The sequence below is a fragment of the Bos indicus genome, chromosome X (assembly GCF_029378745.1).
Source record: "Bos indicus isolate NIAB-ARS_2022 breed Sahiwal x Tharparkar chromosome X, NIAB-ARS_B.indTharparkar_mat_pri_1.0, whole genome shotgun sequence".
Classification (NCBI taxonomy): Eukaryota; Metazoa; Chordata; class Mammalia; order Artiodactyla; family Bovidae; genus Bos; species Bos indicus.
This window is the reverse complement of record NC_091789.1, coordinates 35,144,707-35,163,131: the sequence shown is the minus strand read 5'-3', so window position 1 is coordinate 35,163,131 and position 18,425 is coordinate 35,144,707. Positions and strand designations below refer to the sequence as shown.

At 39.5% G+C, this 18,425-nt stretch overlaps 1 protein-coding gene across 4 annotated transcripts in view; it reads right to left on the bottom strand.

The window, feature by feature from the left end:
- The window catches only part of PASD1 (PAS domain containing repressor 1), a 58,151-nt gene extending 39,726 nt beyond the window's left edge, over positions 1-18,425 (bottom strand). Inside the window, exons 1-6 of one of the 4 annotated variants that reach the window (XM_019956503.2) lie at positions 18,347-18,425; positions 16,106-16,161; positions 15,539-15,660; positions 11,458-11,519; positions 9,210-9,299; positions 204-303 (exon numbers count right to left, since the gene is read on the bottom strand). In XM_019956503.2, coding sequence (XP_019812062.1) covers positions 204-303; positions 9,210-9,299; positions 11,458-11,519; positions 15,539-15,660; positions 16,106-16,137 — 406 coding nt within the window. In that variant the 5' untranslated portion in view covers positions 16,138-16,161; positions 18,347-18,425. The remainder of the gene's footprint in view (positions 1-203; positions 304-9,209; positions 9,300-11,457; positions 11,520-15,538; positions 15,661-16,105; positions 16,162-18,346) is intronic. The other 3 variants (XM_019956508.2, XM_019956505.2, XM_019956507.2) reach the window with 3 other exon arrangements.

Genomic DNA, 18,425 nt, shown 5'->3' with positions numbered 1-18,425 from the left:
AATAGTGGAGAAAGTTTAATATTAGAAATAAAATTTGCAAAAACAATTATGTAAAGTTTAAAAATAAAATAAAAAACTATAGTAAGTTAAATTAATATATGATCGGCAGCTATATTGGCGCTAATGTCTTTATTATTCCTTTAAGTGATTGTTATCTGTCTCTTAAAATCTAAGCATTTACTATTTGAAAAAAAAATCTGTACCTGAATCCGATACCGCAGTTTTGAAAGCCATCTTTGAAAATATTTTACTTTTCTCGTCATCAGGCAGAAGGCTTAAGAAGCTTTTACCCACGATGTCATTCTCAAGAGGGAAAGAGGGAATCAATTTTGTTATATGCATTACTGGCATTTAATTTCTCTATCTCCTTACCTCCATTAAACTTATCACCTGCCCCACCTCAGTCATCTTATAGTCAGACCTGTTAAACTTCTAAAGTCTCAATTCACATTGACCCATTCTATGACCATCACCTCCTACCTTTCCAGTGTGTTCATGCAAGTATTTGTTTATTTGGTTGTGCTGGGTCTTAACTGTGGTATGTGGGATCTTTGATCTTCCTTCCATCATGACAGGCCCCCTACATTAGGAGCTCGAAGTCTTAGCCAGTGAACCACCAGGGAAGTCCCTCAAAACTATTTTAAATAGCATCAACTCCCTGACATTCTCGTCCTGTCTTTTTGTATACCACTTATTACTACCTGACATCATAGTCACATGTATAAAATATACAATATAAAATAAAAAATGCATAGGGTCCCTAAATAAAATATAACTTGTATTAAAAGAGAAACCTTGACTGTCTTATTTACTGCTACATCCTCAACACCTAAAACATAGTCTGACATGAGTGAGCACCAATAAATATTAGTTGGATGAATGAATAATGCTGTACCATGTAGTTGAAATGTGGTGACATGAATTAACTGAATGTCAGACATTAAGTAAAGAGTTTTTAATGTGATAGAAACAAAATAATAAGCAAAGTACTCTTTGTAGTTTAATGATGGCTTTGGGTGATGAACTACAAATTTAAAAGATTTTAACTGATTAATATTATTAATCTACAGTCAAAATTCAGAAATATATTTTTATGGTCCATTTGTAGAAGCCAGCCTACAAACTGGCCAATGCTCAAATTAGCAGATGGATCCTGTCTCAATCAAGAAAACTCTTGGCTCAATTCAGGGCAGAAATACAACCCTAGTTTAGCAAAGAAAACATGAATTAATAGGCAATAGGTTTTGACAATGAAAGCCACATAGTAAGAAACTGACTTCTCAAAAGAATAGGATATTTTTCTTTCAATTTTTTCAATGAAAATACTTTATTGATTTAGTTATGAAATACACTTCAGGTACCAAACCAAGTTATCTCTGATCAGTAGAGACCACTCATTCATTCCTTCACCTAACACCTGATTAACAACTGCTCCATGCCAGAACATTGTACTAGGTACATTCAAACAAACTAGCTCACCTAATCAGATTCCCTATGAGAGGAAGAACTCTCCTCTATTGAATTCATGAGGAAATGGAGGCTTGTCCAATTATGGAATAGAAAGAAGTTTAGAGATGAGATTCACACCCAGCTCTACCCAACTACAAATTCATTGTTCCTTCCACTACACCACAGCTACCTTGAGTCCAATCAGCTGATTTGCTACTGGGCCAGCTTCTGAATTTTGGATATTTTACATGAAGTAAGAATTTTGGATATTTTACATGAAGTAACTTATTATTATTATTTTTTTTTTTTGCTGAAACCTATGATAGTTTAAAAAGATGAACCTGACATGTCTATTCTAAATGTCAATAAACACTGAGTTCAGTAGGGAAGATGACACGTGCACAATTACAATGCAAAGTATAAAATAATAGGTTGAGATCATTTCAGCCCCTGAAATAATAAATAATACAATAATACCCCAACAAGAGGTACAAAGTGCTAAGGCTCACCAGTTCTTTCATTGGTGGAAGAAAGTATAGCATTGTCACCTAAAAGAATTCAAAGCTGATAGGGTCCACATGGGGTCTCACTCACCTGGGCACCTCTGGAATCAGCAGCATGTCTCTTTGGTATGCTGCTGCCCCGCCACCCTCAGGGGGCAAGGGTGGGAGGTGGATGGAAATACATTACCAAAAACAAACAGCAGGGGTACACCAGCAACAGACACTTGGGGCATACACCCAACAACCTCACAGAACACATGCTTCCTCTCCAAACAATCATAATGCCCTGCAGGGCAAAGGAAATCCCTGTCCTCCAATATGTGGATGATCTTCTCCTTTATAGTCCTTGGCTTACACACTCTCAACACCACACTATACAACTCCTTAGTCTTCTAGCTGATAGAGGCTATCCAGTATCTCCCACCAAGTTCAGCTTTCTCTTCCCAGAGTCACCTATCTCGGAGTCCTTTTAACACCAACAAAAAGATACATTACTACCAATAGAAAGTCCCTTATATACCCTACCACTCACTATATCAAGTGTTATAAAATATTTTAGTGCTCAGTCTGGTTTTTGCATTTTTGTATTGTTATCTTGTTTTATAGGTTGTCAGCCCCTCCCCTAATTTCCCCTTCCTCTCTGCCATCTTATCCTGAACTAACGCCCAGAACAGGTGGAAACAGGATGACACCATTTAAAGGCAGGGAAGAGCAAAGTAGAGATTTGGTTCCAGCTTTCAGGTGCTAACTTCCTACTGTGCAGGGCATGATGCATAACGTTGTCTGCTTGTTCCCCTTGTCTCCAGTGTACAGGATCTTTGCACACATGTCTGAATCATCGAGGGATTTCCTCTGCTCTGCAGGGTGTTATGTATCGTTTGGGGAGGAAGCATGTGATCTGTGAGGTTGTTGGGTGTACGCCCCAAGTGTCAGTTGCTGGTGTACTCCTGCTGTTTGCTTTTGGTGATGCTGTATTTCCCTGCAGCTCCCACCTGTGGCCCCCTGAGGGTGGCATGGCAGCAGCATACCAAAGAGACATGCTGCTGAATTCCAGAGGTGCCCAGGTGAGTGAGACCTCTTGTGGACCCTATCAAAAGTGAACAGTTTTTTTTTTTTTTTTATCATGCACATTCTCTTGGATGGAAATAGCAGCCATAAGTTACTTATTAATTAACTACATTCTTTAAGGAAGGTGACAGTGACAGTGCATGCTTGAGCATGCTCAGTCGTTAAGCTGTGTCCAACTCTTGGTAACCCCATGGATTGCCGCACATGAGTCCTCTGTCCTCCACTGTCTCCTGGAGCTTGCTCGAACTTATGTCCATTGAGTTGGTGATGCCATCCAACCATCTCATCCTCTGTCGTCCCCTTCTCCTTTTGCCTTCAATATTTCCCAGCATTAGGGTCTTTTTCGATGAGTCAGTTCTTCACATTAATCAGGTGGCCAAAGGAGTGGAGCTTCAGCTTCAGCATCAGTTCCTCCAATGAATATCAAGGTTGATTTCCTTCAGGATTGACTGGTTTGATCTCCTTGCTGTCCAAGGGACATTCAAGAGTCTTCTCTAGCACCACAGTTTGAAAGTGTCAGTTCTTTGGTACTCAGCCTTCTTTATGATCCAACTCTCATATCCATACACGACTACTGGAAAACCCATAGTTTTGACTAAATGGACTTTTGTCAGCAAAGTGATATCTCTGCTTTTGAATATGCTGACAGGGTTGGCATGGTTTCCCAAGTGGCACTAGTGGTGAAGAACTCACCTGCTAATGCAGGAGACAAGGGTTCAGTCCCTGGCTTAGGAAGATCCCCTGGAAAAGGGGTTGACAGAGTCAACCCACTCCAGTATTCTTGCCTGGGAAATCCCATAGTCAGAGAAGCCTGGCGGGCTACAGTCCATGGGGTTGCAAAGAGTCTCACACGACTGAAGCGACATAGCAAAGCAAAAAAAAGTTTGTCATAGCTTTTCTTCCAAGGAGCAAGCACCTTTTAATTTCATGGCTGCAGTCACCATCTGCAGTGATTCTGGAGCTCAAGAAAATGAAATCGGTCACTGTATTCAATTTTTCCCCATCTATTTGCCATGAAATTATGGGACCAGAGGCTATGATCTTCGTTTGTTGAATGTTGAGTTTCAAGCCAGCTTTTTCACTCTCCTCTCTCACCTTCATCAAGAGGATCTTTAGTTCCTCTTTGCTTTCTGCCTAATCTAGGGTGGCTTCATCTGCATATCTGAGGTTATTGGTATTTCTCCTGTCAATCTTGATTCCAGCTTGTGCTTCATCCAGCCTGTCATTTCACATGATGTACTCTGCACAGAAGTTAAACAAGCAGGGTAACAATATACAGCCTTAATGTATTCCTTTCCCAATTTGGAACAAATCTGTTGTTCCATGTCTGGTTCTAACTGTTGCTTCTTGACCTGTATACAGGTTTCTCAAGAAGCAGATAAGGTGGTCTGGTATTACCAACTCTTTAAGAATTTTTCAAGTTTGTTGTGATCCACACAGTCAAAGGCTTCATCCACATAGTCAATGAAGCAGAAATAGATGTTTTTCTGGAATTCCCTTGCTTTCTCTATGATTCAACAGGTGGTGTCAATTTGATCTATGGTTCCTCTGCTTTTTCTAAATCCAGCTTGAACATCTGGAAGTTCTTGGTTCACATACTGTTGAAGAATAGCTTGGAGGATTTTGACCATTACCTTGCTAGCATGCAAAATGAGTACAATTGTACAGTAGTTTGAACATTCTTTGGCATTGCCCTCCTTTGGAATTGGAATGAAAACTGACCTTTTCCAGTCCTGTGGGCATTGCAGTTTTCCAAATTTACTGGCATATTGAGTGCAGCCCTTTAACAGCATCATCTTTTAGGATTTGAAATAGCTCAGCTGGAATTCCATCACCTCCACTAGCTTTGTTCATAGTGATGCTTCCTAAGGCCCACTTAACTTTACACTCTAGGATGTCTGGCTGTAGGTGAGTGATCACACCATCATGGTTATCTGGGTCATTAAGACCTTTTTTTGTATAGTTCTGTGTATTCTTGCCACCTCTTCTTAAAATCTTCTGCTTCTGTAAGGTCCATACCATTTTTACCCTTTATTGTGTCCATCTTTGCATGAAATGTTCCCTTGGTATCTCTAATTTTCTTGAAGAGATCTCTAGTCTTTCCCATTCTATTGTTTTCCTCTATTTCTTTGCATTGTTCACTTAAGAAGGCTTTCTTATCTCTCCTTGCTTTTTTTTGAAACTCTGAATTCAGACAGGTATATCTTTTCTTTTCTCCTTTGCCTTTCACTTCTATTCTTTTCTCAGCTATAGGCCTCCTCAGACAACCATTTTGCCTTTTCATATTTCTTTTTCTTGGGGATGGTTTTGATCACTGGCTCCTGTACAAGGTTACAAACCTCCATCCATAGTTCTTCTGGCACTCTATCAGATCTAATCCCTTAAATTTATTTGTCACTTCCACTGTACAATCATAAAGTATTTGATTTAGGTCATACCTGAATGGTCTAGTGGTTTTCCCTACTTTCTTCAATTTAAGTCTGAATTTTGCAATAAGAAGTTCATGATCTGAGCCACAGTCAGCTCCATATCTTGTTTTTGCTGATTGTATAGAGCTTCTCCATTTTTGGCTGCAAAGAATATAATCGATCCCATTTTAGTATTGATTATCTGGCAATGTCCATGTGTAGAGTTGTCTCTTGTGCTAGAGTGGTATCTTTTGTAAAGTTCTTCTCTGTATTCTTGACACCTCTTCTTAATCTCTTCTGCTTCTGTTAGGTCCTTGCCATTTCTGTCCTACCCTCATAGCCTATTCTTAATACAAGAGCCAGAGTGATTCTGATAAAAGTTAGATTCAGATAATTTCCTGCATCAGATCCAAATGGCTTCCTCCCATCTCTGAGGAAAAGGCAAAGTCATTACAATGGCCCTAAACCAGGTGACCTCTGTTACTGCTCTGACCTTATCACCTCCCACAACTTTTCTTCTTGCTCACAGCACTCCGGTCCCAGTGACCTCTCTATGATAGCTTTTCACACCAGTATAGTCCTGCCTTAGTGTCTTTTCACTTGCATTTGTTTCTGTTTGGAACACACTTTCTGCATGACTCTCATACTTATCCTGTTCTAGTACCTGTCTAAACGTCACCTGATCACACAGGCCTTCACTAACCACACCATGTGTAATATCCCACCTGCAGTCACTCTCTGGGTAATATTGTCCCCTACTGACAGATGAGAAATGAAAGCTCATGTAGTTAGTGACTGAGAGTTAAATTTTAATCTCTAGATTATTTGACTCCAAAGACCAAGTTCTTTCCACCTCACCATCCTATCGGCTTGGAGCTGCCCAATAGACAGAGGTTCAGTTCAGATGCTCAGTCGTGTCTGACTCTGCGACCTCGTGGACTGCAACATGCCAGGCTTCCCTGTCCATCACCAACTCCTGGAGCTTGCTCAAACTCAGGTCCATCCAGTCAGTGATGCCATCCAACCATCTCATCCTCTTTCACCCCTTCTCCTCCTGCCTTCAATCTTTCCCAGAATCAGGGTCTTTTCCAATGTGCCAGTTCTTCGCATCAGGTGGCCAAAGTATTGGAGCTTCAGCTCCAGCATCAGTTATTCCAATGAATACTCAGGACTGATTTCCTTTAGGATTGACTGGTTTGATCTCTTGCAGTCCAAGGGACTCTCAAGTGTTTTCTCCAAAACCACATCTCAAAAGCATCTATTCCTCAGCACTCAGCTTTCTTGATGGTTCAACTCTCACATCCATACATGACTACTGGAAAAACCACAGCTTTTACTAGATGGACCTTTGATTTTTAATGAAATTGTAGATTCCTGGAGCTGGGCAGATGCTCCAGAAATGGTTTTGTCTCCATATTTACATGAGATGGGTGATTTATAAAATGAAATTTTAAATCAAAGCTTGGTTAAAAATCACATGCTGTTAAAAACTAAGAGTTAGGATTTAAACACAAGTGTGAAACTGTGTCCCAGGTATGGTATTTTTCAACCCAGTTTTAAAATAATATGGGCTTCCTTTGTGGTTCAGCTGGTAAAGAATCCTCCTGCAAGGCAGGAGATCTGGGTTTGATCCCTGAGTTGGGAAGATCCCCCGGAGAAAGGGAAGGCTACCCACTCTAGTATTCTGGCCTAGAAAATTCCATGGACTGTATAGTCCATGGGATCACAAAGAGTCGGACATGATTGAGTGACTTTCTTTTTCACTGAAAAGAATATATAAATTCATTTCCATTTAATATTTATGTACAGAATAATAGTTATAGCTTTGCTTCCCTGGTGGCTCAGACGGTAAAGCATCTGTCTACAATGAGGGAGACCCAGGTTCGATCCCTGGGTTGGGAAGATCCCCTAGAAGGCAATGGCAACCCACTCCAGTACTCTTGCCTGGAAAATCCCATGGACGGAGGAGCTTGGTAGGCTGCAGTCCATGGGGTCACTATGAGTCGGACACGACTGAGCTACTTCACTTCACTTCTTTACTTTAAGTACACCAAACTCAGATTACCATATACCTGGTTTAAGATGAGCAGTTCAAACCCATGTCCCAGACACGTCTACCTTAGGGTGACTCTGTGCGTGTGTGTTTGTTACCTCAAATGTTGAATGGTGAAAGAGTCTCTTAAGAGTGAAAGCTCTGAACCAAAAAGGAATAAAGAATCAAGGATAACAGAATAAGAAGCCTCATAGGAGGATCCTCAGGAAAAGTCATGGGTCTCAGTCAATGGCCAATTTGCTTTAAGTAATATTAAATATTACAAGAATTTGGGTAGTTTTCTGGTCTTCACTATAACAAACTTTAATGAATGTATTACATTCATAGTCTTTCTTTTAATGTACATTTAATAAAACCATTCTCCTTTTATGATAAGATTCCTCTAAAGTCCAAGGCAATGAATATCTCTAATGCTATGCATGCTAAGTCGCTTCAGTCATGTCCAACTCTTTGGGACCCCATGGACAGCAGCCCACCAGGCTCCTCTGTCCACAGAATTCTCCAGGCAGGAATACTGGAGTGGGTTGCCATCTTCTTCTCCAGGAATATCTCTAATATTTGCATTTTATTCAGCTGTTTTGGTATCCTATAAATATAAGCTGAATTTGGAAATGTAAATTGCTTTCTAAAAGAAAGGAAGAGAATGAGGAGTTTAAAAATGGATACAGGTATCTTTAAATAAAGAGAAAAGAGGAGAAAAGTTCTCTGAGTTTCCAAGTGGGCCATAGAACATGCTGGCTGGAACAGTATAACTAGTGGAATAAGCATGCAATCCTCTTTGAACTTAACTAAAGAAAAATTTGACAAAAATTCTATTAATGTGTGTGGTTCAAACTTGAATGCCACAGATCTGTGGGTGAGGGTGTGTCAAGTTCTTCAGACAATTCTGTGGAGTGAGGAATGTGCAATGAAAGCAACAATCCAGATATGATTAACACAGTCAGTCAAGTGACAGATTTGGGAGTGGTGGTGGTTGTGGATGTATGCTACACAGCTCCTTTTCACACACAGGCATGCACGCATTATGAAGGTTTGCAGTCCTTTCATGTTTAAGTGATATATGTGGTGGGTGTACAGCCTGAAGATCCAGAAAAAAATTCAGGAAATCATATTCTAAGTCAGTGGTGCTGGGAAGATTGTAGAAAGCTCTCCTGAGAGGGATATAGTGACACCAAAAGACTCAGGAAGAACTGGCTATTTTGAACATCTGATACTCTGACTATAACGCATGTGAGTGTCTCTCCAGCAATATGTACAACATTGCTAAATTAGGCAATCATTTATTTTTTCCCCCAAATTAGATCATGGCTTGTTCTTCAACATAAAGAAACAAAACACAAATCAGACCTGGAAATGGATGTCACAAGCTAGCATGACCAAATCATAACATTCATTGTTTAATCAGTATGTGGTAGACTCAAATGTACAAAATCAGAGACATCCATCTGGTTGAGGGCTGCCTAGCAAAGCAGTCACCTTGGGGACCATCACCTTCAAGGGCAGTTTACAAACCACACACCAGTGCACACCCAGTGTTTCATTACCTTATGTCACAGTTTGTTTTCTATAGCTTTAAAACTGAAACCAATGGAGAGGACAATAAAACAGGTGCACATTTTGACCACATTAACAATGTCTTCTCTGATGAGTTGTATGCTGCTAAAAACAAATAATGAACCCCTATACAACTAAGCGCATGATCCTTTCCCAAAAACTGAGAGAACTTACAGGTAAATGGCCAAGAAGTGAAGTGATGCGAGGGCCCACGGAAACTATTATTCCATCTATGCTCACTATTAGCATAAATCCATCCAACGACTAATGAAAAGAGAATAATAATGTAATTAAATAGTGGAACAATAATAAAATGATAGCTTTATTTCTAAATGCATAATTATAATCACACACTGAAAATGTATTGTGGTTCTTAAATATCAATAAAACAAGCCCAGAATTAATTAAAATTCCATTATTCTGCCTCCTACACAGAATCTACTTAACCTTAAGCATGAGATGTTTATCAAATGATGTTTCACTTAGACAAACACATTTCAGTGTACACCCAATTAACACAAAACTCTCCAACACAAGCTAGGAAGATTCATTTCCATGTGTTGGTTATTTCACACTTAATTCAAAATTAATTCCAAAAACAGTAAGAATATTTTGGAGGGCATTTTCATTTGTAGTTAGTTTAGTCTTCTATTTATAAATATGGCTATTGCCTTCACTTTCCTGCTATATAATGGAATAGATATCCAGACAAATGCCTCCTGGTAAAGAACACCTAAAATGATGGATAAAATATATAAAACAGGGAGAAGCTTATGGTAAAGTATGGGAAACAATCTGATACAGAGATGACTAGAACATGAGAAGTCAAAGGATATCGAAGCTTGCATATGCTTTGGAGCATGGGAAGCATATTCTTGGGAGCATCTATGCTACATTGATGGCATAGAGCCAGGGGGACAGAAAACAAAGCTTGGACCCACACAAAGTGGGGGTTGAAATCAAAGACTCCTGTATCAAGCCAGGAAAGGAACACTCTCAGCAGACAAAATAGAAAGATCTTATCCAACAAAGAGCCAGGGAACTCATAACCTGCCTATCTTGCCTCAGCCTCAGCTCTGGCTAGAAAAGGAAAAGAAGAACTGGTCTCCTCTGGGAATTGCAAACAGAAGCCCACACTCACACTAACTACCTGTGTAGCCCTCAACACCCCAAGCCTATTATTTACTTTCAAATGGTCCTGGGCCCAAATATCTAGGAAAAATAAATTGAAATCACCTCTTGAGAATGATTTTAAAACCAGGGCTCAAAGAATGTAGATAAATTTCCAAATACCATAAGTTTGTCATAATTGATTAACAAACACAGGAAAAACATGAAACATGAACAAGAGGCAGTATAAAGAATAAAATGCAGAATGAGATTTAAAACTGGAAATACAAGAAATATCAGAGATAGAATATAAAATAAGTAAAATAAGTATGCTTAAAAGCAACTATGCTGCAATAAAAATTAATAAAAATAAATATATATACCAAAACATGCTTAATATGCTTAAATAAATCTTAAAAGGGTATTGAAAATATAATGAAGGAACAGGAGACTCCTGACTAGGCAGATGTGAAAATTAATCAAATTGTCTAGAAATGATATCAAAATAAAAACTCAATATGTAGGTCAAATAGCAAGTTAGAGCATAGGTAGAAAGATAACTTCTAAAGTGGAAGACAAAGCCGAAGAAATGACTCAGATGCAACACAAGGAGACAAGGGAATGGAAGATAAGAGAAATGAAATGACACAGAAGAGCAGGAAAGTGCACTAGACATTTTACACATGTTCATTTTACTCTCATAACCACTCTGTGAAACAGAGATATTGTACAGAGAAAGAAGTCAGAGCTGAGAGATGGCAATTCTCTCAAGGATGCATAACAAGTAAGTAATAAAGGCACAGATCATATCCCTCTCTATCTGACTCAAAGGATCATGGTCATTCGGGCTTTAGTCTGTGGCCTTTGAACTCAGTAAAACCTACCAGTTCCTTTGGAAGTAGAAACCATAAACATCTCATGTCCTTGAGGGGAAAAAAAAAAGTAAGGAATGAAAAGGCTTAATCTGTAGAATCTAACAACCTGTGTTGAATGAATCTACCAGATAATTAATTAACTTGCCACTAAACTATGCAAGCACTTGTTCGTTTTTGTTGTCACTGGAGATCGGTGGGTTCAGTTGGCATAAGAAACATCCAAGCAGCCTGCTAGACATGAAGGCCCCTGGCCCTACCAAGATAGAGATTCCAATTCAAATAGTTTAAGGTGGGTCTCAGGCATCTGTGTTTTTACCAAGTTCCCTAGGTAATTCTGAAGGTAGAGTCCCCTAGCCACACTTTGAAAAACAATATTCTGTATCTTTTACTGCATGCATTCTACATATAAAGCAATCAGAGAACAAACTCCCTCTTACTTGTAGTGTCTTCTGGATAAAATCTTCGTAATTTTGAAACGATGGAGTCCAACTCAGTGTTTCTGTAGACGTTTTTATAAGGAAGAAAGGATAAAAAACAGTCACATTAAAATGATTAGCTTATCGGTATTAGATTTTTCAAAGTTATAATTAACTTTATAGAAAAGATTCTCATGAGAAAATGCTGAGTGCTAATGAAGAATCTGAGGTAGATTAACTAATTGCTTATAAGCTATCATCAACAAAGAAGTGTTCAGAATTGAAAAAGACCTTGAAGATCATCCATCTCAATTTCTACTGTATGCAGGATGATCTTTCTAACAACGTTATGATCTTCAACTCCCAGTTCTTTCCCTTTCTTGACTTCTATAAGTCTTCCAAATTCTACCCAAACCCAATATTCACAATATACCAGATAAGGTACAGGCTGTTGAATGCTCCAGGTGTATTAAGACACTGAAAATGTCCTCAGTCCCTGACTAAAATACAGAATTCCATGACTGTTTCATCAAATTAAGTTTTTAGCAAAGGCCCTCAACTAGAAAATCCTTAAGCTGTATCTTGTAATTCTCCAAAGCTGCAGACACTCTTTGGTCTCCCATACCCCTATCTCCATGCTTTAAGGTTTTCTGGTTTTCCCAATGAACAGTTTCAGCTCCTGAACTAACTCAGAGCCTCTGCTATCAACATCCACCCCACTTCACCTCCCCAAGTCCCACCTGTTCCACTGACTTCACTAACCCGGGGACCTCATTAACACAGCCCTCCAATCTCCAGTTATTTGAATGTATGTCCATAAATGTTTGTTTCTTCTCCTCACAAAAATGGTGAGGAGACCCATAAAACTGTAATGCCTATTCAAAATGTTACATTCCTTGACAAAGACAAATCTAATAGCAGCACTTGCTCTCTTGGTGGGAAGGAGTCTCAGATCCTTCTCTATGAGTAGATAAGAAGGGGCCCAGGCATGAGCAGAAGAGCTCCTGAACCCTCACTTAAAAGGGGATGAGAAGAGGGTGTGTAACTATGTGGGAAGGAGGAATAATACGAAATATAAACCATGCCGGTTGCACAACCACCTCACAATCAGTGTTCCTGACCCCTGTCCCAGCCTGGAAACTGAATTCCAGTCACAATTTCTCCAACTCAGAAAACAAACCATGCCCCTCTCCCATGGCTGATTTCTGAGGTCATTTCCCCACTGACTTTCAGGTCCATCTAGTGACTTTCATCTCCTGTACTCCCTACAAAGAAATACAAAAGACAAAAGACAGTCCATATATTTCCAGAAAATAAAACCTATGTATTTTATAAAACAACCATAAAGGGCTTTTCTACATTAATATTACCCATGAACTTGTCCTTGTTTTGTTTCTAGGGTAGGCACCATATACAATTCTTCACTAAAACCCCAGTGTCCCGCATAGTACTTAACTCACAATAGGAACTTGGCAATTCTTGTTAAGCTGAACCTCATTCATTCATTTATTTAACTACCATGTACTGGGCTCCTACTACATATCCTACTCTGTTTTAGAGGCTAATGATAGAGCATGAACAAGACAAGTAAAGTGACCATTCTTTTGAATCTTACAGACCGGTGGGGAAGGTAAACAGATAACCAACACATAGACCAGGGAATCAGTCGTTGCATATACCTTGAAGTACAATAATTTCAACTGGGTGTACAGGGAAAGCCTTGCTGAGAAAGTAAAAAACAGCAGAAAGAGAGCCATGTGAAAATCCAGGAGCAGGGAAAGCATCTCAGGCAGAGGAAACAGTAAGTACAAAGGGAGACAGGAAAGATTTTGGCCAATTTAAATAACAGGAGGTCAAAGGGACTACTGTAGGGTGACCAAGGGATAGAGCAGTGGGAAATGAAGTCCGAGAGACAGGCAGGACCAGATTATGTAGTGTACATGAGGGAGCCAGCATTGTTTTGACTGGAACAGCATGTGCTTTCAAGCAGAAGAGTGACATATGTTTTTTTTTTCCTAATACTTTTATTAGAAAACATATTTTTCTATACTTCATTAAGGCAAACATGAACGAGTTCCCCGACCAGGGGTCCCTGCATCGAGAGCACTGGATCCCAACCACTGAACCACCAGGGAAGTCCCTTGATATATATTTTTTAAAGATCACTATGGCTGTTTATGAAAAATAGGTCAAGCTAGGGAGCAAGAGTGAAGCAAGGGAGCCTCGCTGGAAAGCGTGTTCAAATGGAATAGACGGTGGTGGCCTAGATTAGCTTGGTCCACCAAGGCTATGGAAGGGGCAGAGTGAATGGATTTGAAATATACTTTAGAAGCAAAGCTAAAAGGATTTGCTGATGGATTGGTGGGGAACACAGAATGACAGCTGGAGTGTATTTTGAGCTGCTAGAAGAATGGTGGTACTTTTACTGAAACTGGGAAAATCAAGGCTGGGAGTGTGAGAGGAATCGAGAGATCCTGAATGGCGATGTTACCTTTCCTGTTAGACATCCAAGCAAAGAAGTCACAGAGGAAACTCTCTTGCTGATTTAATAATGAGTATGATTCTCAAGTATGGAGGTAAGGGAGGAGGTTCGGGCTGCAGATAGATTTTAAAAATGGGAGGCACTGACATCCAAGTAGCCCTTCAAATTAAGGGACTGGATGAGATTACGTGGGGAATGACTGTAGACAGAAAAAACAAAAGGTCCTAGGGCTGAGCCCTAGGGCACATCCATGATTCAAAGTTGAAAAGGCAAAGGGGATGGGAAAAAGAGAGGAGGAATGGCCAATGAGTTAGGAGAGAAACCAGAATTCAGTTACCCAGGTATCCTGGAAGCTGAGAGAAAAATGCTTCAAGAAGGAGGGAGTGGTCACCTGTCCAATGTTTTTGAAATATCATGAAAGATGAGGATAGTTAAGGGACCAAAGACCTCAGCAATGTGGCTGCTGCTGCTAAGTCGCTTCAGTCATGTCCAACTCTGTGCGACCCCATAGACGGCAGCCCACCAGGCTCCCGTGTCCCTGGGATTCTCCAGGCAAGAATACTGGAGCGGGTTGCCATTTCCTTCTCCAGTGCATGAAAGTGAAAAGTGAAAGTGAAGTCGCTCAGTCATGTCTGACTCTTAGCAACCCCATGGGCTGCAGCCTACCAGGCTCCTCCACCCATGGGATTTTCCAGGCAAGAGTACTGGAGTGGGTTGCCATTGCCTTCTCCCAGCAATGTGGAGGCCACTGCTATTCCTGACAGAAGTAGTTGTCCTGGAGTGGTGGGGAGCTCCAGGCTCAGTGAAGTGGGTTGAGAAAGGATGGGGCATGAGGAAGTGAACACAGGGTCAATACAATCATTTCGAGAAGTTTTGTTGTGAAGGGGACACAGAAATAGGGCAACAGCTGAAGGTATCATGGGGCCAAGAAAAAATATTTTTAAGGTAAGAGAGATCTTCTACAGCATGATTACATGCTTGTGAGCGTAACCTGCTCAGATGTTTTGAGTTAAATATACTTAAATATTACAGGTACTATTTGACACCCTTGGGGCCCTGTTTCCCTTAGCAACATTTACATATGCCTTCAAGTGCCTAAGATACAGAAATTTGCACTACTGTTGCCCAGAATACTTCCACTAATTCTCATTTCCTTATTCCACTTTTGCATGAACCTCAATAATGCTTTTAGCATCGAACATAAGAAAATTATAAATGGAGAGAAACTAAATATCCACATAATAGAAGTTGCTTCAGGAGATCTTCTCATCATTGCTGCTGCTGTTACTATTTAGTCACTCAGTCGTGTCCAACTCTTTGTGACCCCACGCACTATAGCCTGCCAAGCTCCTCTGTCCATGGGATTTCCCAGGCAAAAATACTGTAGTGGGTTACCATTTCCTCCTCCAGGGGATCTTCCCAACCCAGGGTTGAACCCACACCTCCAGCATTAGCAGGCAGATTCTTTACCACTGAGTCACCAGGGAAGCCCCATCTCGTCATTAATCCCACACAATGATGTTTGAGGTAAAGGGAGAGTTCCAGTTGTCCCACCCATAGCTAATTTTCAATATAGCTAAGCTCAGCTGAAACCTGTCTTTTGTGAAAAAGCAGAAATACCCTGTGATTTTTCCATTTTGTTTTTCTTCGCAGGAGAACTTATCTTCTGAAGAAAATAACGCAATCCACTGAGGACAGAATTGATGTGCCTCTTTTTCTCATCTTCAGATAAATCTCTGTACCTAATTGATAAAAGATAAAGAAGGTTATTCATAAGGGTACATGCATGCTAAGTTGCTTCAGTTGTGTCTGACTCTTTGCAGCCCTGTGGACTGTAACCTGTCAGGCTCCTCTGTCCATGGGATTCTCCAGGCAAGAATACTGGAGTGCGTTGTCGTTTCCTCCTCCAGGGGATCTTCCCAACCCAGGGATCGAACCTGAGTTTCTTAGTCTCCTGCATTAGCAGGCAGGTTCTTTACCACCAGTACCACCTGGGAAGCCCATAGGAAGCCTACAAAGTATTATAATACAATTAGGTGAGGGATACGAAGTACCCACGAGACAGGTCAAATTTCTCTGAGTTTGTCAAGTTTCCCAGAGGAAGGAGAATTTTGCAAGGTGTGAAAAAGGAAGGAAGGACAGGGGAGAGGTCTTTGAGGAAAATATCAGTCAATTAGGAATTCATACCGCTTCCTTTTTCTTCCGTTATCTTCATCCATTTTTCAATGAAAAAACAAAGAATCCTGAAATCAAAGTGGAGCCACATTTTACTAAGAAATCAATCTATGATGAATCACATAAAGCGATAAGATTAATCAAAATTCTCAATTTCCCTTGAGGAATGCCTACTTCTTTTAAAGAGAATCTCATTAAGCATCTGTAGATGCTAAAGACTTGCTTTATTGTGTGATCCCCAATGAATGTTTGTCACAATAATACTACAAATGAATGCATTTGGAAAAAGTTGCAAAAACACTGTGAAGTTACACAACTTAATCCCAAAGTCAGGTACTTGTTGGTTTAATTCTGTACCCTTAGATTCCTTTAACTTCCACTGATTTCATGAAACAAAGACAGTGAAACAAAGATAGATGTGGATTGAAAACTTCATACCTAGCCACTATATCATGCCGCAATAGACAAAAGCCTGCACTTATCATTGATATCACAGAATATCATTGATATCCTCGGCATAGAAGAATGACCTTGACAACACCAGAAGTCTCTGCTTTGAATTGTATAATTACACTCACATATCATCTCAAGGTTGAAACCTCAAGATAGAATTCAATGACATTCAAATACATGTGCATTAAACAAGAAGGCACTGTTAAAATATAGCAAACATCTTGTAAATGCTCTCAAGAAAATAAGAGAAAGCTCAGGTGTCAAACCCTGGGCAGATACTGAGAACAAGCCGGTTAGTTCACCAACCTGTGATGCTGGGGAGATGATGAAGCATAACTTACATCCCTCACATCTAGCAGAGTGCTAGGAAAAGACTGAAAAAATGAACAGAGCTTTCGGATGGGATAACATCAAACAATCTAAAATATAGGTAACTGGATTCCTAGAAGGGAGAGGAAAAGTAATATTTGGATAATGGCCAATTGTTCCCATACTGGATGAAAAACATACATTCATATATTCTTGAAGCTCAATGAATCCAAGAACTAAACACCATGAAAAGCTACCAAGGCACATCATAAACAAACTGCTGAAAAGCAATTGCAAAGAGAAAATCTTAAAAGCAAACAGAAATAAAAGATACATTTAATACAGAATGGGGAAGAATGTCCTCTGTCTGACTTCTCATCAGAATAACCCAAGCCAAGAGAAAATGAAACATCTTTAAAGTTCTGGGGGCAAACAAATCAACTTAGAATTCTATATCCATTAAGAATGAACCCTTCAAAGAAATTGAAGGCAAAACAAAGACACCTCCAGATGAACAAAAAATGGAAGAATTCAAGGCCAGCATACTAGCACTATCAAAAGTGTTAAACTAAGGACTTCAAACAGAAGGAAAAGGATGCCAGATGGAAAGTTATATCTACATAAAGAAATGAAAATAACTGGAAATAATATGTACATGAGTAAATATAATATTTGCATCTTAAATTTCTTTAAAAGATAACTGAAATAAAAGCAAGGAACTGTAAGGTTTGTAATACATATTGATATCAAATCTATTACAATAATAATACAAAAGACAGGACTGTTATGAGGTTCATACATTATACATGAAGTGGCACAATATTAATTCACATTAGACAGTAATAAATTAAAGATGTATAGTATAAACTGCCTAGAGAAACAAATAAAGCACACATGAGATATAGATGATAAATGAAAAGAGATAAAATGGAATATTAATTACTCATTTCATCCAGAAGCAGAAAAAGAAGGCAAAGAAAACAAAGAACAAATTGGACAAAGAGAAAATATATAGAAAGATGGTAGACTTAAGCTTCCTGTATTAATAATTATGTTAACTGTCAGTGGACTAAAGGCACCAGTACAAAGCCTAGGAGTGTCAAAACTGGGGACAAGAGTAAGACCAAACTCTCTTGTCTACAGGATACTCACTTCAATTATAAAGTCACAGCTTATAAGTACAATAACAGAAATACATATACTATGTAACCCTAATGACATAAAGCTTAAGTGGTTAATTAATACTAAAGACTCTAGGTAAGGAATAGTCTTAGAGAAAAAGAGGGACATGTCATTACGATAAAGGAGTCAATCAAGAAGGTAAAACAATCCTAAACAGGTATACTCCTAATTACAAAGCTTGAAAATGAAGTAAGAACTAAAAGGAGGAATAAACAAACCCACCATTACATCTGGTGAGTTCAAACACTCCTCTATCAGTAATTAATGGACCATATAAAGAGAAAAGAAGTAAGGATGTGGGAGACTTACTAGCCCGCCAACAGACTTGGCCTCATTTGTTGACAGAGTACTGCTACCAAGCAACTGGAGAACACAGGCTTAACATTCC